The sequence below is a fragment of the Fulmarus glacialis genome, unplaced genomic scaffold, assembly GCF_000690835.1.
Source record: "Fulmarus glacialis isolate BGI_N327 unplaced genomic scaffold, ASM69083v1 scaffold48729, whole genome shotgun sequence".
Taxonomy (NCBI): domain Eukaryota; kingdom Metazoa; phylum Chordata; class Aves; order Procellariiformes; family Procellariidae; genus Fulmarus; species Fulmarus glacialis.
The window spans coordinates 2,938-29,146 of record NW_009234848.1 but is presented as its reverse complement, the minus strand read 5'-3'; the positions used below and the strand labels follow the sequence as shown (position 1 = coordinate 29,146).

At 47.5% G+C, this 26,209-nt stretch overlaps 1 protein-coding gene across 1 annotated transcript; it reads right to left on the bottom strand.

Moving 5' to 3' along the window:
• Positions 1-3,946: 3,946 nt before the first annotated feature.
• LOC104082588 (calcium-binding protein 8) lies at positions 3,947-18,099 on the bottom strand (the record flags this gene model as incomplete). Its single annotated transcript, XM_009585777.1, has 2 exons — positions 3,947-4,059; positions 17,956-18,099. Coding segments are annotated over 2 exons (257 nt in total), but the record flags the coding sequence as incomplete, so codon positions are not given.
• Positions 18,100-26,209: the final 8,110 nt, after the last annotated feature.

The following is a 26,209-nucleotide window of genomic DNA, read 5'->3' as shown; positions in this document are numbered from 1 at the left end:
AGAACAGAGCCCTCAGCGCGCAACTGGAACCAGACTCATATTCCCTGAGCTCTGGAAAAACAAATTCTCATGCTTGAAAATTGATCAAATAGATCTCTCTGACCATGCAACGGCTACTGCATCACTGCAAAAACACTAGTGGACACACTAAAGAAAACCAGCTTCAGGACAGTAAGTGCTCAGAGCTGCTCAGAGAAGGCGGGCAGACAAAGGCGAGCGATGGGTGGTCACTTTTTAAAAGATACAGAGGGAAAAAGATGGAGAGGGAAGGGGCAGACACCCTGCGAGAGACCATGGGAGGTCCAACACCTTTGTGCAGGGCCAGGCTCAGATCCTCCCACTGGCTTCCAAAACAGAGTTCAACAGGTACTCCCAAAATCTCATCTATGCTCTTTTTTTCTTTACATTTTGTTTTGAATAAATGCAGACCCTGTGGAAGCAGCCAAAGGGGATCTTTGCGTTGTTGCTGCAAGCTTGCCGTTGTTGCTTTCCAAGTTTGCCCCAAACGAGGAAAATGGGGCTTCATCAGATGCTTCCAGACTTCAAACTCCTCCTGACCGTGATCCTGCATGCTGAGGACTGGGTAATGGTTACCAGGCAGCTGTGTATTTAAGAAAAAATATTTAAGACTGTTTAAGACTGTCTTAAAAATTTAAGACAGTTAAAGATGTCTGTGCAGCATACACGTTACTTCCATTTGCACACAGTTGGCATGAGGATGAGAAAAACATTTTGAAACAGAGCAGGAGGCACCCGGGGATGTTCTCTGCAAAACGGTGCTTGGTGTGCGCTGCATCTCACTCAGGAAAGACAGACTTTCTGAGATGGAGGAGAGTCCACATTTCCTCAGCTCTCCTGATATCGTTGGTCTATATCGACTCGGCCTGAAATAGAATTTGCAGGGATGATTTTTCCCTCACCCTAAACACCTCCCTTCCTGGCTGAGGGACCACAGAGAGCCATTCTAACTGGAGCAGAACTGATCGCCAGTACCCGAGAAAACAAGAGTCAGCTGCCTTAAACACACACCGATACGACTCAATTTAAAGCCCTCATGGGAAATCAAGGAAGGAAAATATATCTGAGAGACCTTCCTTGTCTCTAACACCTGACAACACTCAGGTCTCGGCCGAAACCTGCTTCTCCCAGGCTGGCCATCGCTCTTTAGGCAACACATACGACAGGAGGGATGTACCCTTTCCCTATTATTTCAAGCCTGCTGCTTCCACGCATGATCCCTCTCTCTCCTCCCTATTCTTGCACTGTTTCTACCCCTCCCCGTCTCCTGCAGCCCCACTGCTGTTGTTGGAAGATCCTTCCCCTCTGCAGCTTCTGCCATCTGGAACCGCCTTCCTGTATCCCACCAACTCACTCCCAGCTTCGTCTGCAAATGCATCTCCAGGCCCTTGCCTGTTCCTTTGAATTCCTCTCTCCTTCTGCTGCTGTTTATTATTTAACTCTGTCATTGCATTATTTAAAGCGTTATTAAGGCGCGCTTGGAACAGAGTCTGCACAGAAGTGTCACAGTATAGAAAGCTGGACCCTCGGCAAATATACCCTGACAGTTGGAAGGAAGCTTTTGGATGGAAGAAGAGGAGGCATTTTCTGGATGCCAACATGGATTTTCTCTCCCCCTGGGACCGATATAAGAGCCTCTTCAAGATGCCTTTTGCTGCCTGCAGCTTTGGGGTGAGGTTTCCTGGTAGCATTGCCCGGCCAGCTGACACCAAGGCAGAGTTGTCCCCTCTTGTCCCACCCTTCCTGCCCTTGTCACCTAGCACCAGTCACAACTACAGGCTTGTGGGCACCATGCCCTCCTTAAAATCATTCCTTGGGGATGACTACAGGGGTGAAGTGCTCTATCAGCAACCCAAAACTCATCCCCCTCTCCCTGCCATTCCTTTCCAGCAAAAGTGAAAATTGCACATCAAGGGGATATGGGAAACACAGCCAGGCCCCGATTCCAAAAAGGGCTTTGTTTCAAATCAGATGTAATCCCGCAGGAGATAATGCAGATGCATAAATGCTTTGCTTAAAGATGAGGTGACTTATGGCCCTGCAAAGGGCTCGGGTAAAGCCAGCTAGGAATGGGCAAAGGGAACCTGTTCCCTGAATGGCACTTCCCTACATGGTTTTATCCTTGCTTTTTCTTGAGGAATAAACAGCAAAATTACTGTATTCTTCAGGAGCTCTCCTGCCCCAGGAGAAATGAAATGTGAGATGAAGCCTTCTTTTCAAGGGCTTTGAAATCCAAGGAAGTGCTATGTAAAGAGATGTATTTTTACCTTTACAAGTAAAAGACCATAAATTTTTTTTCCGAGGCCCTGGAGCACTTGTGCAATTCAGTCAAAGCTTCGCTGCTGGTGGACAACCCCCAGAGCTGTCCCTTCCCACCGTGGGGACGGTTACCTGAAGTCTCTGCACTCTTTTCTCTCGTCCCACCGCAGCCGGGACAGGTACAAGGGCCATGGTGGCTGCTGCATGAAAGAGCAAGGCGAAAGCTGAGTCCAGGAGTCCTGCTGCTCTAAAACCAGAGCACACGTCCTCCCTTCCTCGCTTCCTCTGAGCAAAGCCACTGCAGGCATTTACGTGGGCTGAAGGGTCACTAAATGGCAGCGGGTTAACCTGTGAGCTGAATTTTAGGGAGGGCTCCAGACTTCTCTGTTTGCCCATTGAACTTGATTTTCCCAGCGCGTATTTTTGCTTCTTGAATGGCCCTGGTGAGCCCAGTCTCGCTGGGGGTCAGTGGGACGGGATGGTGCTTCCTCCTCTCCCCGTTGCTCACATGCTGAGATGAGGTTTGCAAGATGCAACGGAGGCAATAAAACATTCGTGACTGCCACAGTCCTGCCCTTCGTCATGCGAGTTCAGCTCTCGCATCCTCCCAGATACGCTACGAACCACCGCGGCTTCACCAACGCCAAACTCTTGCTTTGACGATCGAACACGAGCATCCAGACGAGGATTGCCAGGGTTATTTCTATCACATGCCAGGAGGCCAGGAACAAGTTTTTTAAAGACTTCTAAAAGACTTTTACAAAACTCCACCCCATTCAGTCTGGACAGTGCTGGAGGGTAGTAAAAGAAGACAGAAATGCTTATATCCAGGTTTGACTCTTTTGATTCACATAAACTTAGTAACAGCCGAAGTTTATTAGCAAGCAAAGGCTATTGGATGATCAACTAAATGAGCAGTAATCTCACAGGCAGCCACACATTTAATCCATTGGCAAAAAATGTGCAGCACTGTGTTTTGGGAGATTTTTAATCCCCACCATAACAGCCTGGACTGTCCTTGCTTTTCCAGGAAGGTCTAATGCTGTTTAAAACCACACTGCACGACAGACGTGAGGCAGCTCCTGCTGCCAGACCTGCCTCCCCTCCGATGCCTGAAACCGTCAGGACCAAACTACCCCAGGGCAGCACCATGGGTAAAACTTGCACTGGAATAACATCGTTATCCTCAGCCTCAGACCTGAATTAACCACAGAAGCACCGATCAGACGTCACCTGCATGGCACACCTCACTCTGCTTGGAGCATCCCTCCGCCACAGCCAAGGGACCTTGAACAGAGGCACATTTCTGAGAGCAGCCGGACAGGTTCAAGGTTCCTGACTCAAAAGACTCATCGAGAAAAATGTTCTTCTCTTCCAAAAATGAATTCCAAAATGCTCCCAAACATGTTGCACAAATAACTGGTGCTTTGTTGTGTTCAACTGCAGTTCATCCACAGTAAATGCTTTACCTTCCTCCCGCACAGGGCTTAGCTGAGAGCAGGTCCCTCCAGCAACACGGGATCGTCTTACACAGCACACAATGAGAGAGACCCCAGTAGCCTTTACACAAGCATTCACGCTCAGCAAAACATCTTGTGCTCCTCAACAAATCAATTCTGGAAGCTATTGATAGTTGGCTAAAGTTGCATTTAAAAAACTGACCACTTACCTGCCAGAATATGCTGTCTATTGTATTTCCCAGAAAGCCATCTCTGCCTTCCGATGATACCAGCTTAGGTCCCAGAATAGTCATAAATTCATCAAAATCAACCTGGCCATCCCCTGGAATGAAAGAAAAAAATCAATGTTTTCACTGAAGTACCACTTAGTGCCAATGTCCAACATGCCGCTCTGGATCTGCTACACATCATGGACCCATACATGCACTATGGCACCTCCTACATCAACCTCATGGTGACTACGGACCCAAATTTGTTGTTATCCCAATGAATGGCCCGTGTGGTGGTGTAGCCACACCTGAAGACAGGACCAGGTGATGCACAAATAGAGATGAATAGGTCATTCCCCAGCCCCAGTTCGTAGGCAGGTCACTTCTCAAAAAAACAACTTTGGCAGGAGGGCAGCAGCCATCAGCACGGCCAGGGCTCTTCCCCTGTGCAGACACAGCTGCCAAACAGCCAGGTCTCTGCAAAACTTTTACAGGGCCAACCCCATCCTCCAGAGGAAGGGAGTACACGCAGAGGGAAGAGCCAGACTGTTGCGAATCCACACAGCGTTTCATTTCAGTTTTCCATCAGCATCCATCTCTTAAAAGCCCTGTGCGCTCAGCATGCAGAGCAGGCAGTGTAGACACAGCTTCAGTGCCATTAGCAGGAAGAGGAGACTGTTCCTGCCATTAATGAACCGAGCCTATGCAGTCCCAAGCCCCTCCAGTATATTGTATGTTTTGTAAATGAGGCATGTGGCTGTTTGAAGTATATCTGAGCATTGTATCAAATATTACTTTTCCCTCGGAGAACTTCTGCGATGCTTAATGAAAATGGCAAAAAAGGGAAATTCGTGCCTGTTGAAGGATCTTAAAAATACCTGCTTCTCTGAACAGCGGAGTTCAATGCCTATATGCCCCTCCTTTGTCTATCAGCCCGTAGACATATCCTCCTACATATTATTAGGCCAACTGACATGGGTGATATATTAGCCCTCCTTCAAGCCTGGAAACAGAATCAGCAACTATAAGACTTCTTGGTTGTTTTTTATTCAAATTCAGCTAGAACTGACTGCATCCACCTCTCCATGTAGTTGCTGTTGCTAAATTATTAGGTGTAAGAAGTGTCTAAAACCATCAGATTAAAGCAGATCAATGCAAGGGCTACTATTAAAATGTCACTATTGACTGCAGTACCTCCAGCAGCCCTGCGTGACAGCTTTACCACGTGCACTGCATGCTGCTGCTATCTCTCGTTTTTATTATATTTCATATGCTTGATCTGAGCATATGCACCACTGATTGGAAATCTCTCCATGTCCTTATCTTCACAGAAACACAATGTGAAAATAAGCAGAGTCAAAACGCTCATTTGCCATAATAGTGATCTCTATTCACTAGCTCTGCCTGTAATTTCTTGAAGACAAGAGTGAATATCCTAGGGGTGAGCCAGCGACAGGGGCTCTGAAAGGAAACTCAGCAGGGATTCATAATAGCTTTGATCCCGTAATGTGCAAGAAGATTCCATCCAACTGCTAAAGTTGCTCACACCTTCAGGGCTCAGCACACGCTGAAGGGCTTTGCAGGGCTGGAGCGGGCTGAGCACTTGCAGGATGGAGCTCATTTCTGGGACAGCTTAATAAGCAGAAAAGGAAAGGGGTGGGCACCCCATCACTTGAAAAGCCATTCTTTAAAACATTTATGGGCTATGAAAAAATGTGTTCCTTCTGCTTCCCCATGGGAGGCATCAGTTTATGACATCAAGTCGGATTGTATCAGTCACAGCACGTTGGATCATGTTGGGGAAGGTAATGCAAGGTGACAGTGGATTCGGGGCAGTGTATATTGCAGCACATCACTTCAAGGGAAAGGCAGCAACAAAACCATACACCATGATGCAAATTGGGTTAAAGAAATTAGCCAGATTAGCAAGAAAACAATTTGCATATTAAAGACATTCTAGTACCTGCCTGTGCATATATTTAGTCTATCCATATGCGACCCCAAAATATTGAGTTATTCAGTTTGCGTTTTCCACAATGTCATTTCATCCACAGAGGAGAGGCAGGACTTAGTCCTACATATGACTCACGAGAAAGCGGGTGCCAGGACTCCTGGGCTCTGTGTCTGACTCAGAACAAGACTTTGGGCAAACCCGTGCTCATGACTTCGCTGTGCCTTTGCCAGGGATCATAACTAACTTCACAGGGTTTAATTATCAGCTTAATTATAGCATTTTCCACAACCTCAGAAGAACGATGCCATTACAAAATGCATTATCCCCTTATCGACTGCTTTTTCAATTAAAACTGTTAACTAGCAAGGAAACTAGACCCCAAAACATTTTGCCTGGTGGAAATATCTCTTTAACATCCGTTTTAAGTTGCAGAAAACAAACCTTCCTGCCATAAGGATCTCAGGAGAACGCAGCATCATAATATCAAGAAAGAGAACTCACAATTTTGGTTGAAAATTCCTTTTATAGTATTCAACAGCCAGGAGAGAAATATTATAAAAACCAACACAGAGGCTCCAAGATGCACCCAGTGCAACTCTGCATGGTTGCAAGGTGAAAATGTACAGGGTTGCTCTCTACAACCACGGCGTAACAGGTAATGCCCAATACCCACATCGCCTCTAGCATCTACGAGTGTTCAGGCCACCCATCAGCTCCTGGGAGCACTCAGCTTGAAATTTGTGTGGGGTACAGTCAAAAGATGCCTTCCTCCTTCTCCAAGTCATAGTCACGTACGCGGTGCGCTGCAAGCTGATGTGCAATGCACACATCAGGCATCTGTTCGAGAATCTGCATTGGAGGCAAATCAAACACCGCGCATGTTTGGCTTTGCTGTGCCTACAGATGTGCTCCTCGCCCGGGAGTAGTTGATATTCAGAGCGAGCGATGTGCGGCTTATTCAGAAATGAACTTTTAGTTGGGCTTAAGGGATGGGAAGAAGGGAGGAAAACGCTAGGCTGGAGCATGTGTGCTGTCTACACTGCTCCCACCTTCTCTTGCTCCTTTCCACGAGCCATCCAGCAAGCCCCGAACAACACTGCTGTCAGCAGCGACCACACAGCCCCAATCCCTCACCGTCCCCGGGGGCCAATTTATAATGTGTGCGGTGTTCACAACCTCCCCCCACCTTCTGCCTCCAAGCTCACGTTAACTACTTTAGCAAGAACTCATCACACTGAAGGAAAACAACCTCGTCAGGAGGGACGGAGCACAAGCAGGGGAAAAGTTACGGCCAGGACGGAGCGGGCTGTGCTCCCCGTCCAGCTATTCTCCTCTCCCTGCTCCCACCAGTTACAAATGCAGACGGGGTTTATAAACCTGAGCTATGCTGAAGTCCCTGATTGATGAGGGCACTCACACACTGCAATAACTTATTTACAAACTGGGAGGGCAGGGAAACCTCGAGGCACGGCGGTGCGGGTCAGCTGGGGCAGGGGAAGACCGTCAGGTGGCAAAGTGGGTGAGGACCACAGGGATTCCGGGCAGGATGCGATCCAGATGCCACCCCATCCCTGCGTTACCACCCATCAGCCAAGGGACAGTCACTGCTTCTGTGGATGATCTTAGCAAAACACCAGAGCTGAGCTTAACCCCTGGTTTTAATCCACCTAAAACATTTATTTATTTACTTACAGTTATGCCCTAACATTTTTCTTTCCCATAATGCTTCCTCTTAATCCTGGCATTGATGTCAAAGAGTCAGAAGGGGGTTAGCAGTCATGTGGCTGAACCTCGCATGACTGAAACCATGACTCAGAACATCGCTGGCCACATCATCAGAGACAAATCAGATCTGCTTATCGTTACTAGTCCGTTAGCATCACCCTGGCGCTAAGTGCTTCCAGATACCCACAAAGGTTTGCTCCCTGCAAGACACTCTCTCAGTTCTGACAAAAACCAGGCAAATGTGATAATAAAAAGGAATAGCAACTAGATGCACTGTCAACAGCCCCAGGAGCAATCGTGTGAACCTGGCTAATTGCTCCAGCGCAGAAAGAGGATGCTGAAGGCACCCAGCAACATCTTTGGGTCCTCTGGGAACCTTTTCAGTGCCCAAAGACCATGTGTGGCCAGCAAGAGGTCCTGGACCTGCCAAAGTCACAACGCACACTGTTCACTCACTGGGTGCAGAAAGACCTTGGGGATAATTTCAGTTTGAAGAGCTGCAGCGTCAATGTTTGCCGTGCTGTGAGCTCAGTTTGGCCACCACCGTGGACCTCCTCAGAGCTACAGCAGGGAAACATCAGGCCCTGCATCACGTTCAACATGCACTTATGCCAAGCACACCAAAGACAATGGAGCGGCAGCTAAGAGCAGCATGGAGCTGGGAAACCAAGCTCTTTTCCAGCTCTCCCAGACACTGCAGCCCAAGGAAATTTGCTTTGGACATGACAGCCCCAAAGAAGGGGTGTCTGCACCTCCGAAAAATGGCCATTAGTTCTTCTAAATAAACCAATGAGATGTGGAAAAAGGAAAAGCACTAATGACTTAACATATAGGGGAGCCTGTAAAACTACGACTGCACTCCCAGGGAGCAGACTCTGCGTTGGACATGTAGGTTGGGGGGAGCCAAAGGAGCCTTCAGCACTTTTGAAGGGGGATTTACTCTCCTAAGCTACTTGCTTTCAACCCCAGTTCATGAATATTGGGGTTGTGCTTCCAGATGCCCAGGCCAAAGAGGTTTCAAGGTTCTATCATTTGCTCTTGCTGGAGGTGCTGTGCTCACTGGTGCATCAGAGCTGAGCACAGAAGATCACAACCCTCTCTTTAAGCCAATGGACTTTCAGCTCCAGTCCAAGGATTTTGTCTTCCCTCAGCCCCCATGACTTTAATGAAGAGGAGAAGGGAAGGTTGTATTTGCTGGAGGAAGTTTAGCAGGAAAACCTTGAGCATTTGAGGGCAGGCAGAGCTCTGCAGTCGCCTTGTCAGGGCACCAAGGAGGGCAACCGCAGCACAAAACACCCCCAGGTCCACTCTTGCACCAAGCCAAGCTACACCCGTGTGGCCTGAGCCCCATCCTGCCTTTCTCCTGGTACATTTGTCCTGATCCCACAGGATTTACCATCAGCAGTGGTTTGCCCAGGTTGGATGTGCCGGGCAGGGAGAGTGCAGCAGACCACCCCCAAACCGCGCGGGACCTGGAAGAGGAGAGAGGGATCGGGCCGAGGGATTGGGACAGCAAATCCCCACGTCCCAGGTAGCAGCAGCCTGTGCGTGGGCTCTTGAAAACTCTCCTGCCAGAGCTCTGCTGCTTTGAAGAAATAATTAAATGCTCAGAGGAGCAGCAGCGTGAACCTGTCTCACCCTGCATCCCGTGGGAAAGCCCCGACCCTCAGCCTTCAGTCGACCGCTGTCTGTCCAAAAGTCTCCCGTCGGAGCGGCTCCCTTGGAGGATGTAATTAAATATTCATTGGGCTGGAGAAAGACAGAGCGGGAGAGGGAAAGAAAAAGAGAGGGGGAAAACGTGCATGGATTGCATTGCCTACACTCAAGGGCAGAACAGAGACTTACACCTGGTTTTCAGAGCCTTCTGCATTAAACTGGGAGCCTGCATAATCTGGCCTGACTGCCTCCTAAATAAGTCTTTGCCCTGGCCAGTCTCAGGATAATCGGGTTCTCCCTCCTCCCTAAAAGTTTCTTGCCATGGCACTAAAATGATGCACACATTTAAACGGAGATGAGGATCTGCTGTGTATAGACTGATAAGTATTCACACTTTTTTTTCCCTCGAATTTGACCTCCAGAGTGCAGCTAGGTGATATATTTAAAGTTAATGAGCTAGTCTTTTGCAGCTTCGGTCCCAGGCGCACACAACACTCCTGTTTATTTTTATTCTCTTAATAGCTAGCTGCAGTGACTCTCTGTCCCGGTCTGTGTCATTGTTTGCGCCCATAAAGTAACCTGTGTATTAATAATACAGTCTGGTGAAGGCTGTTGCTGCTGTGTCTTGAAATGACGCAGAGGAGATGTGCACTGAAAAGCTCCAGCCACAGGATATTTCCCAGACGAGTATTTTGGTTTCAAAGATTTTAAGGTCAGAGGAGAACAGCCTGATCACCAGCCTGACCCTTTCCCCAGCATGACCCAGAGACTTTCTGCCTAATTACAGCCTCAATCCGTAACTTCAGCGCGGACTAGGGAAAGTCTTTCATAAAACTTTTGACTTTGAAAAGAGTTTTAGTTCTAGACATCCATGAGATTGGCTGAAATGAAGAGATAAAGCTCCACTACAATGCTGACACAGCTGTTTTGCAGTGGGGAAACTGAGGCACGGAGCATCACCTTCCCAAACGTTACCAGAAAGGAGGCTGCCGGCAGAGCCGGGTGCTAGATCTCCCCTGCCTGCCCATGCGGTGATCCACAGGCACGGGACGTGCAACCAGTCCCCAGGATGGAGAAAGACGACAATGAGCATCTCCGATTTCCAAAGAATCCTGTTTGCTTTCCGTTGGGAGTTTCTGCGAGGGTCTCTGATATTCCCTGCCAAGGCATACTTGTAAAAAATACGTTTTCTCATTTCTCCTGCTCCTTGGGAACAGTGGGGGCATATCCATCGGCCACTCTTTTACTGTTCACCAGCTCTGCCACACATCCTACAGCTTTAGTGACTTCTTTTTGAAGGAAAAAATTAATTGGAGCTGAAGGAAGAGGTGAAACATCTCCACTGGAGCTCACTCTGTCCCTTAAGGGCACCTCCAAGTCCTGCGGTTTTAGGAGCGGCTGTGCGGAGCTGGCTGCTCCGGTTCAATAACAACTACACATAGAAGATCAGCAAATTGTACAGACATATGTTCCTGGAGGAAGAAATTTCCATGGGGTCAGAAAGACTCAAACGGAGCCCAGAAAGTCAGAGCTGGGGGTGCAGCCATCATGACACCGAGCAAAGGACCTTGAGAGTTACTCATTTTGACAGCCCGTTGGCTTGTCTTGCAAGGAAGAGGAAACGGCCGCGGAGGACTTGTTTGCTTCCCCATTAAAAAAAAAAAAAATCTATTAACTCCCCATGTTTGCCCAAGGGGAGCCTGCCCAGGAGCTGACCTGCGAGACAGTGATTGAAGAGGACTGGGGCTCTGCCTCTGCGGTGCCAGGCATGACGTGTCCCGTGCTCCACCACGAGCACTAAAACAAGCAGGATGCTGTTAGTGCTTGGCTAGAAGAAAAGTCCAACAAAAACGGTGACTGCAGTAAAAAAAAAGTATCCTATCCATCAGCCACCTGCCAAGCAGCGTGCCAGCTTCACGCCAGCCCTGGGAAGCCACAGGACGCCCCGGTTACCGTCCCTGTGACCAGCCGTCCTGCAGGGAAAGGCAGTGCCGAGCCTGCTGAGCGCGGCGTGCCTCCAGCACGGCCACTGCCAGCCAGCCCCGTCCCCGCCGCCCCCGGGACCTCTCCCCTGCGCAAAGGCACCTGGCACGTAAAACCCAGGGGGCTCAGTTTGCAGGTCTCTGCAGAACTCTTGTATCTTGCAAGTTGTAACCAGTTGATCCCTTTGTCGGATGGATCAAGAGGAGCAAAATCACGTCCCGACTACCCAGGACTTTAATTAACTTTGCTCCCCAGGCCCTGGGAATAGCAGGAGAGCTCTGCGTGCATCGTGGCAGCTATCAGACAGCTCGGCATAACTTTGAGACAACCCACACGTCACAGGCTCATTAAAACAGAGGAATATGTGTGTTCCCTGTGGCATACGCGTTCTGTGAAACCAAAATCATAATACCAGGAATACTGCATTTTAAAGAATAAATAAAATTAAACAAGGATGCAAACAAATTACAAGGCATGCCTGCATGAGACAGATCACAGATCGCACGCTGTGTTTTGCAGAGGACTCTGCCCCATTGGAGCAGAGGGGGGACAGGTTTCAAGGAGGGAATTGCAATTCAGTGTTTCTTCTTGTCCTGTCTATTCAACACGGCTGCACTCAGCCATCCCGGCACTGCATGGGAGACAGAATTTGATATTACTTATGAACTTCTTCCCAGTACTGAGCTGCAAATCTGACTAGCTTCACCAGCAACGATAATTAGTCTTCATTCTTTGCAGTGAGAACACATAATATGATAATCTCCATTTTACAAATCAGAGCAGACACGAAGAAAGTGGCCTCTATAAATAAAGACAAGTCTCATCAAATCCATCTCACCGACCAAGCTTCTCAGCTCAGCAACACACTTTAAAGGACAACCACACTGAAATGTTGCTAGATCATTTCTCGCACATAAAAATCAGAGGCTTTTGAGTACAGAGGACAAACCCAAAGTCTGCAACAACCTGTCCATACTTTTCCTATTGACTCTGCATTTTAAACACAGAAACTGTTTCTGGTCTACCTCCAGCAGCCTGGGCTTTTTTACACAGTTTCATGTTGAAATGTTGAAACAGAAGGAATTATCCATGGCAGTAAAGTAGGGGGAAAAAAAACAACAAAGGAAAGAAGAAGAGAGGGAGAGACAAAAGAAAGAGATAAAATGTTTTCAGCTCGGGAATGTCACCGTTGTCCCACACAGGGCAGCGCAAGCTGATCTTCTGGACAGAAGCAAACATTTGGCCATGCAACGTCTGAAAGCAAAGCAGCTCGCCTTCTGCAGGCCACAGGGGAAAGCTCAGCGCTTGGTTTTTAGAAGAGAGATTTATTCTCTCTCCAGATCTCCCAGTCCGGGTCCTTCTGTCGTTCCCACCCCTGTGACACGGCGTACATGTTCCAGCCAGAGCAGCACCCAAATCTGACGTCCCTTCCCTCGTGTGGGGAAGCAAGCGCAAGCAAACCAAAGCAACGTCTACGTGCAAACCCTGATCCAACAGCAGTACAACAGCTTGGAGAACCGACTTTTAGGGAGACAGTGTACCGACACCATCCCTTGATGCCACGCAGTTACGTCGCTGTTGTTTATTCCCTTTCCAAAGCAGGTGTGTGTACGCCTCGCTCTACGGGGCAGCACCTGAGCAGCACAACTTCTGTATGCAAAGCATAAAAAGATAATAAATCTGCAGAACCCATTGCAACTATGGGGCTGCCCAAAGCTGGATGAACCTCAGAAATGCCACCTGGGACAGCTGCATATCTTCAAAATCTTTTTTGCCAGGGTCATCGTGAATAGCTTACTGTTTTTTTTCCCCCTCTTCAATTCCCTGCTCCACAAAGAGCCATTGCAAAGCAGCTTGGGAATATGCAGAATTTTAAATTGGGATTTCTTTCCCCTGTTTTTTATTGCTGAGAAGGATGTCATAGCTGTATTTTTCCTACTACAGCTGATGCACTGCATAATGTGATAAAACGTAACAGGTAGCTCGCTTGTACGCTGATGAAACCAGCTCGTCTTTTGCTTGATCAAAGTATTTTCTATTTGTACTATAATAAAAAATTTGACACACTGGGGTTTTTTTCCCCTCTTGTGTTAGCCCGAAGTTATTTTTCCAGGGTACTGAAAACCAGCCGCTCCTCTAATTAGTACACTGAGTGCTTATTTTATTCCTCAGATAGAAGTGTCTTATGTTGTAACGAAACGGTTTGACACTTCAGTCACACATTCATCTATTTTATTGCGAAAGTCTGCTTGAAGAGTAGGCATCCCAGATAAGGCAACACATTTAATGTGCCATTTCTCTGCATTTTTATTAGCATTATTGCCAATTGGAAGAATTTACAAATAATTTCTTTTCCAGCACATAAATACATAAAATATTTTACTTTCCACATACTAGCAGAACATTTTAGGTCATTCTCCAGATTGCAGACAGAAATGTATGTACCTCTCATAGTCTGCAGTGTTTATGTTCATGCAATACCTAATTATGTCCGAGGATAAAGCAAATCAAGGGTATAAACTAAGGTAAAATTTGACCTCTATTTCCAGACCAAAAGCAAACAGTATGTCCCCATAAGGCACAGCACATTGGATAGATGCCCAGCTATACTGAACAACCTTCTGCTCGCGTACTGTCATGCACCACTTCTATCAAGATGTAAGCAAAGCTTTGGCCTAATGTGAATTTCATGTTCTGAGTGACAGAACCTCCATTCTTCATCTTCCTTCCCCAAAAGAGGCATTTCTGCACAGAAAAACCCTTTGCCTTCTGTTCTATTTTGTACTTTCATCTCCCCCATCACAGCAATGCCATAGCACCTTCCGGTAGTTCATAAAAGGGTGTTTCTGACGATTTGTAAGATTTCTCTTGAGACCTTGAAATATTCCAAGTATATTGCCATTTTTCTCCCTAATTCAGTTTTTTATAGCAGCTATAATATTTCCCCCTGCAGCAGCTGCGTTCCTCTTCACCTGGGTGAAGCATGCCTTGCAGAACAGCAGAGAGAGTTGGAAGAAAAGCTGGAGAAGGCGTTTGTAGGAAACGCGGTGGCCCAAACTCCCCTCAGCTGGTGGGGTAAGAAAAGCCAAGTCGATGTGCAGCTGTGCAGTCATTCTCTTGGGAATATTTGACAGCCATCTCTTGGGATGGGAGGCTGGTTTTGATGCTTCTTAATATAGGATTTGCTGTGAGTTTACACTTGCCTGTGCACAGGAAAATACATCTTGTTCTGTTTATGAGCCCCAACTCATCCTGGAGTCCCATCTTACCATTTCTTGGCTAAACTTCTCTCCCTCTTCCCCAGCCCTGTGACAGCTTTGCCATGTCATGGCATCAAAGCCCAGCAGGCAAGTAACCCAAGACTCTCCATGTGCCATGGGCTTCATGGCATGGGACAACCCGTGTCCTTGCGATCCCAACAGGCGGGAGTCCCCTCCTGCCACTCTGAGCCCTGAAGGACATTTAGAAGATCTTGAGCATCCTCAGCATCACCCCAGGACATTCTCTGTGGGCAAACCCACTCATTACACTCATTTCCACCCTGTCAATGCCAGGGCTGCTGGCATGTCACCTGTGAAAGGAAGGCTGATGGTAGCACTCAAGAGCCATGGAGGCATTAAAAGTGATATGACACCTGTGAAGAGCTCCTGGGCAAAACCCAAGCTGTGCAATTGCCATTTTCACTTAAGTTCACGCAGCATTTTCTAACTAACGACATTTTGCCTTCGAATGCAATGAATTATGAAAATGCACCTTCATTTCTGCTCTGATTTGGAGGCTCACTGTGTGTTACTGAACAGCTGCACACTACAGCCCCAGAAGCAACTGTCCTTGGGCGTCTCTGGAGTTGATCCCCGTGTTATTTACTGAGCTTGGTGAGATCCTTTGTGGCAGAAGGTGACATACAGGTGTGAAATGCTCTTGTCATATCAGCTTATACTCAGCCACAAAACCACTCCAGCATACATTGCATATGCTCCTTTTAAAAGCACGTTTTGTCCAACCTAGCCATCCTGCTCCCACAGCGCGAATGTCTCCTCAGCCTGACCTAGACAGGGCTGAGCCTCCCTCCTTATCCCTACAGAAAAAAGGTTTTGCAATGAAAACCAAATTCAGACCCTGAGCCTCCCTCCTTATCCCTACAGAAAACAGGGTTTGCAACGAAAACTAAATTCAGACGAGCTCCAGTTGCTCATTATTTGAAGCCCATCGGTTAAATAAGCCACGGCATTATGCGTCCTGCATATGCCATCCTGCAGTGTGAATGCACTCCCAAGGTAATTCCTGATGAAAACCGTATGTTTGCACTAGGTCTGTTCAGGCTGGTTCAGATTAAATATAAACCACTGCCAATTGTATTACCTCATTATTAGCAGACACTGGCAGCAGCCTTGTGTGGAGAAACGGACGTCTGGCTACGCTACCTGCCGTCACATCATAATTCATGTCAGGTGCTGGGGGATGCGCAGGAGGATTACCACCTCCCCCTTGGCTTTCCTGATCACAGGGGACTCCTCCTTGAACATGACCTTTCATCCAGCCGAGCTTCCCACCCACCTGATGCTGAGCCAAAGCCTTGGAAAAATTCGGCAACCCTCAACAGGAGTATATGGGAAGGAGGGTGAGGCTGTGCCTGGGAGCGCAGGGCACGACTGACATCCCCGGGAGCTCGTTGTGCGCAAGCCCTGCTACCAAATGATGATCACGCACAGTGGGTGAGGAAAGAGGAAGCTATTGCTGGTGCTCGCTACATATTTCAAGTTAAATCCCAGGAAAAAATGAAGACAATGCATCAGAGAAAAAGTAGCCATAAGCCACATAATATTAATTCAAGCCATATAGTATTAATTCAATTTGCAGGCAAGGTAAATCTTTCACATAATATTCCCCTGTTTGCTCAGTGCCTAAGGAATTTCCCATTACCTTGTCTTTTCTCAGTGTATGGCCCATTTGACCTTCACGTAGCACAGACTTGTGTCCAGCCCCAAACCCCTCTGCTCAAAATACTGCAACAACAGGCAGCTGAGACATAAGAACAATAAAAACACCAGTACAACCAGACTGTATCTTTGGAGCTGTTGGAACTGTTGAGCTGGAAGAGATGGAGGATCACCTCCCATCTCTGCAGAAAACACATCGAGCCTTTCTGAAAGGTCTCAAACAGGAATTTAACACCTTCCATCTGCAGCCCATTACTCTACATTTTAACTCCACCTCTCCGATTACAGGTCCCTGCACACTAGGAGTGTATACGAAAGAGTGCCAAAGTCTCAAGTCTGTGAGACCGAGAGTCAGGGAATAACTGGAGAGGACTGGAAGCCAAGTCCACAGCACTCTTTTTCCAAAAAAAGCACAGAGTTTTGGTAAAAGACCCCATGAATTGGCACCCTGGAGTCTGGCCTTTGCAAAACCTAAAGAGAAATCACCTGGACTGCTAGGAAAGGCCAGCAGAACGTAACAAGATGCAAACAATAATTTTTGGAGAAAATGCTTTTAAAAGTGACAGATTTTTTTTCTTTTCTTTTAGGAATGAGATCATTTCAACAACTGATCTCTATCCGCCAGGTTTTGCATTACTTTGTCTCCCTGCTCTAGGGGAGATGTTGAACACCCTCGAGCAGGCTGACAGCCCCTTCCCTGCGTCCCCTGGCCTGATGAAGGCAGTTGTACTGTGCATCTCACTGGGGCATTTGACTCAGACATCCCCAGGGAGGTAGGAAGCTTCACTCCCGCTGCCTCCATCTCCCGTGGGCTCTGCTCTCAGCAGTCTCCCCGAGGATGCTGGCGTCGCATCGGCTTGCCAAGCATCCCCCTCCGACTGGGGCTGCATCCAGCACTCTGGTTTGGCATTATTCCATCTAACTTTGCACAGTGTTTCCGCCCTGCTGCAGCCACCTGCAGAAGGGAAGAAGAAGGTCGGATCCACATTCCAGCTTTCCTGCACATTTCAGGCATCAGGAAAGTCTCCCTTCCTGCTCTGACCAAGGACATTTTAAAGACAGCCTGTTCGTTGTGATCAGCTCTGGCTGTAGCTTTGCAGCAGTTAAAAAGTCCCCCCTGGCTCCAGCATCCTGATGCTGCATTTCTCTCTTTCTGTTAATGGTGGGTTCTCTTTCTTTTATTACCTCTTAGTAATTGTTTGAGGAGCTCTCACAGCAGGACTTTGCTTAAAATTATTCCACCATTCTAAACTTCTCCTTCAAAAACCATCAACACTTCATTACAACACAACACAGCTCCCATCCACAGCATTTTTTACTTGCAAGGAGCGGTGAGGCCACAGGACCAGGCAGCTCTGCTTAGTTGGGCACCCAGATCATCTCCTGGGCGTCACTGGGCCAGATGCTGCCCAGAAATGAAAGGTTACAACAGCCTTGCAAAAGACCATTTTCAACTTTGCAGAGAAAGGTTGCAAGAGATGGTCTATCTTCACCCAACTGTACCACCGGTCAAATAAAAGATGCTCCATCTCCCTTGCATTGGTTGCCTGAGAGGCAGGTTTATCTACAGGAGGTTTATGGCTCACAGTCATCTGCCCTTTCCTTGCTGTGGTGAAAGGCAACATTTCATGGCTTCCTCCCCAGTCCTTCCTCGGTGACCATAAACTCTTTGAGCCAGAAACATGGGCTGCGATGCACTGAGAAAGCCCCCCTCCACCGGTAACAGAGAAGAACCAACAGCGAGGACTTACCATCCATGTCAAGGCGTTGCATGATAATCGCCAGCTCCACCTCACTGGGCATGTATCCCAAGGAACGCATTGCCATGCCCAGCTCCTGCTTGGATATAAAGCCATTCCCATCCCTGTCCAGCACCCGGAAAGCTTCACGGATTTCTGTAAAGCAGAAGGAAAAAGAGAGGAGTTATTATGGTGGAGGGCTCCCTGGTCAATGCATCTGAACATACGGGACACAGAAGCAGCGTATATTGCCTTTTCTAATGTTAATGATGCATATCGATCATTTCAAGTCAGTGTAATCATATGTTCATACACACATATATATGTGTGTGCGTGCACTCACGCATACGCACCTCTGTATGCAGATAGATAAATACAGCAGCGTCCACACTCATGCTGCTTATTTTCTGTGCTAAATATCATTGCAAAATTATTTATTCATTACATATTGAACTCCGTTTCTTTCTGCAGCATCTGCCCTGGACTGCTGTGGGTGAATCATCCTGATCTACAGTAAAGTCTCCCTGCATACGTCTGCATAGCAGATCCCAGTCCCAGGGGCTTCTCCAGCAGCCCTTCTCCAAGCCCCTCAGCATGCCTGCAAGGCAGATTTACTTTATGTCACCCGGGCAGAGCAAGCTCTAACTTTCTCCAGCAAAACTACGTGAACAGGAACAGCTGGGTGCTGACCGCCTCTTCTGCAGGGTGCGGAGCTCTGCGGCCAAAGCCTGGATGCGCACGTTCTCCCTTGTCCGATAAATGCGGATGTACATCTTTCAAACCATAGCTGGGCAATTTCCATCTCTCACTCCTCTTCATAGCTTTTCTCTAATTTATAACTGGTTTACAGCGATAAACAGCCTCAGATCAATAAAAACGCTGACGGCATCAAAGGAATCACTTCCATCATTCTTCCTGAGCCTGGCTCGTCTTCTGACATCTGACTTTGTTTTGCTTTTTAATACAGGCATATCCCCCTCCAGCCTTTACTAGCCTCTCTCCACTCGTGCAGCACACTGAAAGACCCCCCCGCATCTCCCACCTCGACAGCTCTGCACGGTTCCCGCTCCTCACAGACCTCTCAACTTGAAGTCCCACCACCAAGCTCCCCAGATCTGACTGTTGCAAATGCCAAACAGAGAAATCTTAACATTTCAGCCAGCTGGGAGCCTGTTTACTTGAAAGGATTTGGTTGGAGGTGGGGAGAGAAAGAGGCGCTGTTTTCTTAGTTCTTAAACGGTCTTTGCACCATGCTGTGGAGAGGAAAACACAGGACGCTTTATCATATCTCTTTTGGGAATGAGGATTTATGAAAATCCAGCATGCTGGGGCCCGCTGCAAATTTGCTCAGAGGAGTTTTATCTTCACGTGAAAGCATTTCATTGGAGAAGTGGGAGAGAAAACTCAGCAGGTTTTTTTTTGAAAAAAAAACCAAACAACTAATTAAAAATTACTCTATTCTCTATCAGGAAACAGATTGGATGGAAAAAGTTTGTCCAGCCCTGGGTAGTTCAGGCATTAAACCTCGGATGAGAAAATATTCTCGGTCCCGCCACGGGCTCCCGCCACGTCACCTCCCTCTGCCCTCTGCTCCCGGGCACAGGGCAGGCACCAGCCCCCCCGCAGCGGGGCCACGGAAAAGGTAACGGATGGTCCTCGGTCCTCCTGGGAAAAAGCCGGGAGCATCATAACCCACCAGGAAATGGTTTCAGTGACGTCTTTGCTAACAGGTTATTTAAAGCTTTACAATTCAAAGGCTGCTTCTAAATCACCTCACATCAAAGTTCAGCACCTCCCTTGACAATACCAGTGCGTTAGCAAAGTCTGCTCCAATTTCCACGTGCTGCGTTCTGCTGCCTGTGATACCCTGGTGATGTGCCAGGGCCAGGGCACCTCCGTGACCCACTGCTTAATCTTCCCCACAACTGTGGTTATCAAAATGAGATACGATCAATTTTTAATCCAGCAAAAGAGCCCACTGACGCAAAAAGGGAAGATCCCATTGATTCCAATGAATGTTGGGCCAGATCTGTAATATCTACACTTTGGGTTCACGTATGCATCGACTGTGGCTTCTTTAAACTTAAATGTTTCACCGTGTCTCCCTGCCAGCCCAAGCTGGTGTAAGCTCGGTGATATGAAAAGATGGTGAGGCTGTTCAAAGCAAGCTCGGCTGGAAGTATCAGTACATAATGCAAAGAGCCTTTGGAGTAGGAACAAATCCCATTAGACACTGCCAGCTGTAGTGAAATCTATTTTCATATGCTGTGCTGAAAGCTAAAGTGCAGTAAATATTACATTGAAATCAATTAATTTTAAAATAAACTTTTGACAGCTGAAGATGAAAGAACTAAAAATACTGCAGAGAGCCGAGAGAGTATTTTAGAAAATAAAATATGAGTCTACCTTCAGAAAAGTTTACACGTGAGTTAGACTGATCCAAACTACAGGAATAAATTACGTCTGCACAGGGGCTCCGCTGTAGGACATCTGAGCGCCAACGTCTAGTGAGTATCCTCTCCAGGTACACTGATTTCAGAGGGCGCATTTAACAGCACTGCAACCTTTGAGCCTCGATCAGAGGAGAAAACCTCACACATTTGGGGTCCAGCTCTGTTCCATACCTCTCAGACACCTGAACTTTTGACCAAGCCTGAAACATCCCTCACACTTCAACTCCTGACCCCAAATGGAGCTTTTTTCACTCATCACTCTATAAATACCACTTGTGCAGAGGTATATTTGAAGAGTTATTTATAGTTTGAACACACTGTACACGAAGCAGCTATGACCTCAGTAAGTGCCTCCTCTTTATCTTTGCACGTAACACCACCTCCTTATCAGCCTTTCTTTATAGTGATTCCTTCTCCTCCGACGTACTCGCGGGTGCTGTCCTGCACAGCACCCAGAGTGTGAGCCACAGGCCTGAGCATCCTTCCCACGCCCAGCCCCACCAGCTCTTCCCGCCGGCACTGCTGAAAAGCCGGTCCCAAACAGCGGTCCATGAACTTGTGGCACCCTGGCTGGCCCTTACCTTTATTTCCAGCTGTTAAATTTCATTACCCAAAGCTAAAAATACATCAGCACTTTCCCCATATGACTTTCCCAAAGAAGTCGCCATGGCAACGGATGCTCCTGGCTCAGAGCTGGGAGCGGATGTGGTCCATGGAGTAAATCTCTCAACAAAGACATAGCCGGGCCTTGGGAGAAACTTTAGGACCTCTTCCATTTCGGCTGGAAGCTGCTCTGCATAGGGATGCTTCACCCTGGTCAAGAAAAGCAGAGCCCTGTTCTGTCTCTAAAAGGAAGAGTAAAGATAGCGGGGGGAGCGGGTGTCAAAGCGATGCTGCCCCAGCAGCTGCCTTTCCCCTTGCCCAGCCTGGCTGGCAGCAGCCCTCCACACCGAACCGAGCACATATATTCCAATTACGCCTCACTTGGGGCATTAGCAAATATTAATACTTATTCCCCTTCCCACTCTATAGTATCTTCTTTTACTCCCAAATATAGGAAGGTGAGACAGAACTGTACAAAAGGGAAAGAAGAAGAGAAAGCACAGAAAGATTTAGAGAAGAGAAAGTAGCCCATTTTGCTGGCGATGGCACTGGCCTGAGCTTCAGGAAACGTCACTTCTTCTCAAGGAGCCCAGGCCAGGACCTGGGTGCTCTTCGCCATGCCTCAGTTTCTCCAGCCCCTGGGAACAGCGATACGGCTCCTCTGTACAAGGCGATTTCAACACAAAAGTGCTGACCTGACAGCCAGTGACTACCAGCAGCACTGGCTCACTCCCAGAATTAATTCAAACAGTACCAGCAAGAAATGCTGCTGCAAAGAGACTTTGTCAGAGGGACCGTGCACGATGCTTAATGCTCAACAGCGTTCAGGTGAACGAGGGGACAGAAGGGATCAGCATCCGGCCCCATTTTAACTAACGTCTTCGTTAATGATCTCAAAGAGGGAGCAGACACAATGTTAATTAAATTCCCAAATAATACAAGGCTGGAAAGAGTTGCCCGGACAAAAAGTCCAGGAAGAAGGAAGGAGCGCTGCACGAACGGGCCGAGGTCTCGGAGAGAAGGGCCCTCGCCTGGCTCGGCTTGGCCGAGGCAGGGGTGGTGAGAGGGTTTGAAGGCACGTTTCTCAGGAAAGTTTAGCTCAGTGTTCTTCCCCAGGTGAGGATTTATGTTCCACGGGCGCTGAGAGTGCAGTACTGATTTTTCAGAGTTATTTGAGCATTCAAAAGCTGCGTATGGGGGGGTTGCTTTTAATTCATTTCCCCTCTTTCCTCACATTTAACTGCTGCACCTTCCAGCCTCCCTATTCTGGAGCACGTGGCCATCCAATTGCCCCCACACTCCTCTGGGAAGAAAGAAAGGAAAAATCAGGGAAAAGGTTGATTTTTTTAATTACCTTTCTGAAGGGCGCAAAGCAAGACTGCTGTCAGAGTCGGACCTGCCACCCAGCCTAAAAAGTCGTTAACTCTCTCCATCTGCATCCAGAAAAATCCAAAGACAACGTCCTCACCCACCCGCTCACATCGCACCCGCTCCAGCCCTTCCCTTCAGAACTCCCCTCCGCGCTCACGGCTGCCGTGGGCCTGACCTTGCTCCCTTCCCCGGCTCGTCCCTTCTCCAAGTTCAGTAGCAGCTTTATTTACAGATGATTTTTCCCTCTAACTGGTAACTAGAGGCAACCATCATTGTTTCTTGTTTTGCTTCCTGAATGAGAATGAATCACGATTCCCCGGGAAATAAATTCAGCCTGAGCCATTGGTGTCCACTAGCTACCCTCGGGCGCTGCAGATGGTTTCAGGTTATTTCACTGGGTATAAATACCACCATGATGAATTTTGTAATTACAGTGTAACTACCACACCCGAAGTGCACCGTAATTACAATCAGAGTCCTGTACGGTTATTTTCATTAGTATGATAAGAGAAGAAATACCACCACCCGAAATCTTGCAAGTCATCTCATTCACTTAATTGCAGGTTTGGGCATCAAAGTACAAACTGAGTGATCTAAAAGCTGCAAATAGCACGTCCTTGAGTGAACTGTTAAGTGAGTCTCGTAAGTACTATGTCTGTTTAAAAAAATGGAAATTTCCATCCCTCCATCTGCTATTCTTACGCTTGGTTTTTTTGCTGCAAATTGCAACAAAGTGTCAAAATAACTACAATTTTCATCTAATGGAAACGCCCCCCCCAACATATTCCAATTGAATGTGTCAAAATATTTCACTTGGTTATTCTCAATCTCAGCAAAACAGTTCTGCATCCCCGGATCAAACTCTTTCACTGCAACCTGGAGCCGCGTCTACCTGAACGGCTGCAGCGTCTTGCCGAGGCTCAGGCACCAAGTCCTGTCAGCATCACCAAAAACACGCAGTTGGAAATGGGGCATAAACACCCGGGTTTAATAGTGGCGTCAGTGCTACGGCAGCTCAGATGATAGACACAGTTGTGTCGAATGGGCAAAGCAAACCGGTGCTAGTCAACTTGATGAAGTATCTCAGCTCAGAAAACTAAGTGCCTCATCTTGTTTTTCCTTAGAGGGACTTTTTCATACATAATTTGGCAGATTTTTTTTTTTCCCCAGGAAGAAATGATTTGTGGAAATGACTTTTCCTGTGGTTATGTTCCCAAACACATTTAACACTTGCCAAGTAACCTGGGGAAACACCCCATAACCATACAAATGCACAGCGTGAAGGCTATCTGCTGCTGCTAGCTACTCTCTTACATGGAAGATTTTAGTGCAAGCAACAGGGGCTGGATTGGGAATACTTGAGGATATTTACTCCGAGGGCAGGCCGGCGTGGACAGCAGCACTCCAACGCCTTCGCACAAGGCTGCATCCCTTCCGCGGGCGGTGCGTGCTGAGCAGCCTGTGGTTGCACGAGCCCTGCAGCATCGCACGGAGCCAGCGGGGAAGCACGGTGCTGAAAGCCAGCTGTCAGAAGAATTTGGCAAAATAACAACTTCCACTCTTCCCTATAAATTTCCCTGGAAATGGTGGCCGGAATTTCATCCAGGAGACAAGCAGGGCTCCCCTTCTGCTCCTCCTGCTGCCAACAGAAGGATGTATGGGGTTGGAGACGCTGTGCTGTGGCCCTCATCATTACGTGACGCAGAATAATCAAGTTTCCAGTGCCTGAGAAAGGTACAGGCTGGTTCTGAGTGGTGAGGGATGAACTCAGAATGAAAGAAGTGGGGAGGAGTCGGAGAGGATGCAAACGGCGAGGCTGCCAGGCGAGAGAAGAGCAGGGCTCAGCTCACGGAGGTGCTTTGATTTCCATCTGCGATGCACTGAGGAGGGCAGGGAGATGGAGGGGACATCCCAGGGACAGAGAAAAGCTATTTCAGGTGAGGAGCAATATTGGTCTAAAAACAAATGGATATGAGCAAATTTAGCCTGACAATTAGAAAAAAGTTTCAGAGGTGAGCAACGACTACAGCATTTCAAAATGGGGCTTCATCCATCATGGGCAGCTTCAGTTTCTGTGACCACGACACTTCTAGCAGTAGGAACTGGCTTCAGGGACTTCTTCCAGCCCGTGCCCTACTCCTCTGAATGCTAAGAAAATTTTTACTCCCAGTATATTAGTGCACACTGCAGCAGTCAGCATAAAACCAAGGTGATTTCATGTTAATTCTTACTTGAGGGCTCATGTACTGAGGTTCATCATCTGCCAATCCCTTTGCTCAGATCTCTGGTCCTCCTGATGTATCGCTGCATCCTTGGCTCTGTGGTTCCACTCTCTCAACCAAATGGCTCATAACGTGGGTCTTTTTTTGAGCATCCACAATCAAACAAGTCATTATAAATAGCAGCATTAGGATGGGTGTTGGCTGCATAAGCAAATGTCTCATTTCTATTCATTGGATGGAAAGCATCTTTTTAAAGGTCGCAGCATTTTATGCAAGACTCCACTGCATATCACTGTCATTCTGCAGAAGATGGATGTGGAGCCAGCACTGCACCTCACGCCATTTCCAGAGGGGCATTTTGGTCTCCTGGCACAGCCCATGGGACCCTGTGTGCCCGCAGGCATGTTGGGTGGAGTATTCAATGCAACCATCAGGAGACACCCTTCTTTTGACTTGTTCCACACACAAAACTCTGCAGCTAAGAAAAAGGAGAGGGCTTCGTACCTCTAAACACACAGACTGGGGAAAATATGTAAATTCAGAGAGTTCTACAAGACCTGCACAGTCTCCTCTTGTGCTTCTTTTGTTCTTCTCCTGTCATGGATTATTGAGCTGCTGGAAAATGCCTTGCAAAGAGCCCCAGAGTCCCATGCCTGTTTATCTACAGGCAGCTGCAGCTCGGACACTGCACGTTATCGGTGAAAGCCACTTCTGTCCTTGTGTGGACCCTGCGCTGGTTGGGCTTATGGTCCTCTCCAGCTCTGGTCCCTGTGATGGAACTGTTACTAAGGTGGGCAGACTCAGGGCTTTTGTGAGGCTTTCTGGAAGTGTTGTAGAAGTGGATGTTCAAGGTAGAGTAAAAATTCATTACTCATTCTTGATGGAAAAGGAAAAGGAAAAGGAAAAGGAAAAAAACGAAAAGGAACTCCTAACAATGAAGGAAGATCACCACTATGAAAGCAGATAAATTTAAGATGCATGCTACAACTTTTCTTTACAACTTAAGAACATGCCACTAAAAAGGTGAATAAGGAGAGAACAGCTTTCCACAGTTTTCCAAAGAAACCTCAATCTCCTCTTTCACTAGCTCTTTTTATTAGGACGCAATCTTTATCCTTCCTTCATCCTTTACATAGAGTAGGCACAAAACATTTTCCCTGCATGACACTACACCACTTCAGAGAACCTCACGCACAGTACGTATTCTCCTGGGAACAGTTGAGCCACGTAGAGAATTGTTTAACTTCACAACATTTTTTTTAAGCTGCCTAGACATAAACCTATAATGTCTGGGAGCTGCTGATTTAGTTTATTGACATCAATACTCAATTCATCATCAGAAGTGAAACATTTGCTGGACATAAATAGGTAATGAGCTCAAGACCCTACCCTGGAGCATCTCGGAGAATGAGAGTGATTTGATTCAAGATTGCTTAGGGACAACTCATATTAATGTTGAAGAGATAATGGCTGCCCATCTTTTCTTCTTTTTTAATATATATAATTTGCTTCCTGTACTGATTTACTGCTAGAACAGTCTTCATACATTTCTTACCAAAATGAGAGTTTCACTCTGCAGTCTTGCCTGGCAATAACTGAGTAGGAAATATAACCTCT